At 41.4% G+C, this 1646-nt stretch overlaps 1 protein-coding gene across 1 annotated transcript in view; it reads right to left on the reverse strand.

The window, feature by feature from the left end:
• LOC17886348 (indole-3-acetaldehyde oxidase) overlaps positions 1-1646 on the reverse strand; it is a 5026-nt gene that overhangs the window by 1819 nt on the left and 1561 nt on the right. The window contains exons 3-6 of the mRNA XM_006293265.2: positions 955-1646; positions 673-882; positions 369-587; positions 1-284 (exon numbers count right to left, since the gene is read on the reverse strand). The exon at positions 955-1646 is cut by the window's right edge and continues 1086 nt beyond it. Of these exons, the coding sequence (XP_006293327.2) occupies positions 1-284; positions 369-587; positions 673-882; positions 955-1646 (1405 nt within the window). The remainder of the gene's footprint in view (positions 285-368; positions 588-672; positions 883-954) is intronic.

Raw genomic sequence — 1646 nt, forward strand, 5'->3', positions numbered from 1 at the left:
GTTTTACAAAGTTTGATATCAAAAGATAAAGCTCCCCAGTTGTACTTCTTTAGCGCTCCTATGATATTTGTTGGAATAAACGTACTAAAACCAAGAGTTGCCCCTGCATCAATTAGTATCTCTAGCTCCAAAGCTGTTATCTTCCCTGTGGATTTGAATCCCACATTGTACGTTATCTTCATTGGATGCCTTCCACCAGTCATTATCATATCAGTCTTGCGGTTCACATAAGTCCTCACAGGACGCTGCAGTTTATTAGCAGCAACCGCGCACGCTGTTGCAACCTGAGACAGTGTAAGGCTTTGAGATTTTGGTCCATTTCCTGCAGAAAGCGAGGAAAAAAGAGAGAAAAGTTCGTGAAAACTTACTGGCATTGACTTGACAGCTTTTCCTCCAAATCCTCCACCGACACGTCTGGTTATGACACGTACGTTGTTTTCAGGGATGCCTAGGCAAGTAGCAACAGAGGTGTGTACGTACTGAGGGGTCTGACTTGAACTATATACTACAATTGAGTTGTCTTCATCTGGCACTGCAAGAGCTGTTTGCGTCTCCATGTAAAAGACGTATTGTGACCCAAGACGTATCTGTTTCACATCAAAAGTAATAAAGATTAACATATATATCAAAGATTTACCTTAAAAAATTTGAAGGACAGACTACATTACATACTTCCGAGCTGATAATTCGATGATCAGCTGCAGCCATTCCTTTTGATGTGTCACCAACTTGTTGTGGGTATAAGAAAGGGTTAATTTCGAACATACTAGATTTCTTGACCGCGTCTTCTACAGATAAGATTGGTGGTTCCAAATCCTCTGTTTCATATTCAACGACTGCAAGATTTGCTGCAGCATCTGCATGTCTCTGCGTATCTGCAACCTGAATTTACAAATTGGTGTCAAAACTGCTGGTGATGCAACTGAACTAATGGAAAAATAGGATTGGACTTACCACAAGGGCGAGGCATTCGCCTACAGAAATGGTGAAATCCTCTGCAAATAAGTGATCGGAGCCTAATCCAGTCTTCATACCCACATTTTTTCCATTTTTAGGAATATCCTTGCAAGAAATGACTGCAACAACTCCTTGAGGTACCGAATTTTCCTTGAAATGAATACCTATTATCCGTGCATATGGCTTTTTGCTATAGATGAATGCTCCATAAAGGCAGTTCGTGGGAGATGGAATATCATCCACATAAATAGCCTCACCAGAAGCCTGAAGGGAAGCTCCAGCTTTAGTAACAGGTTGACCAACCGGATTATATTCATTGTTTATAGGAATATGTTGTGAAGAAGACAACATTGGCAATGGTTTTGGTGGATCCAGGTTATAACCATTTGAAGGTTTATCTGTAGTATGATGAGTTATTAAGGTGTGAAGGAACTCGAAAAGGAAGCCTGGCGCCAAGCTTGACCTGTAAGCAGGATTGCTTGTACCGTCTTCAGGCACCACGACACTGCCAAGTAAGGTAATAGCCTCATACAGAACTTTATCAGTGATTACTTTACCAGACAGGAAATCTTCCATTTCCTTACACCTAATGGCATGTTTGGTCCCGTAAGCCCCGAAAGCCAATTTACAGTTCACTACCATTGTATCCTTCACTTCAGCTAAGAAAGCAGCATTCAGGTAAGCCAGAG

The sequence above is a fragment of the Capsella rubella genome, unplaced genomic scaffold (genome assembly GCF_000375325.1).
Source record: "Capsella rubella cultivar Monte Gargano unplaced genomic scaffold, Caprub1_0 scaffold_5, whole genome shotgun sequence".
In the NCBI taxonomy this organism is placed as follows: Eukaryota; Viridiplantae; Streptophyta; class Magnoliopsida; order Brassicales; family Brassicaceae; genus Capsella; species Capsella rubella.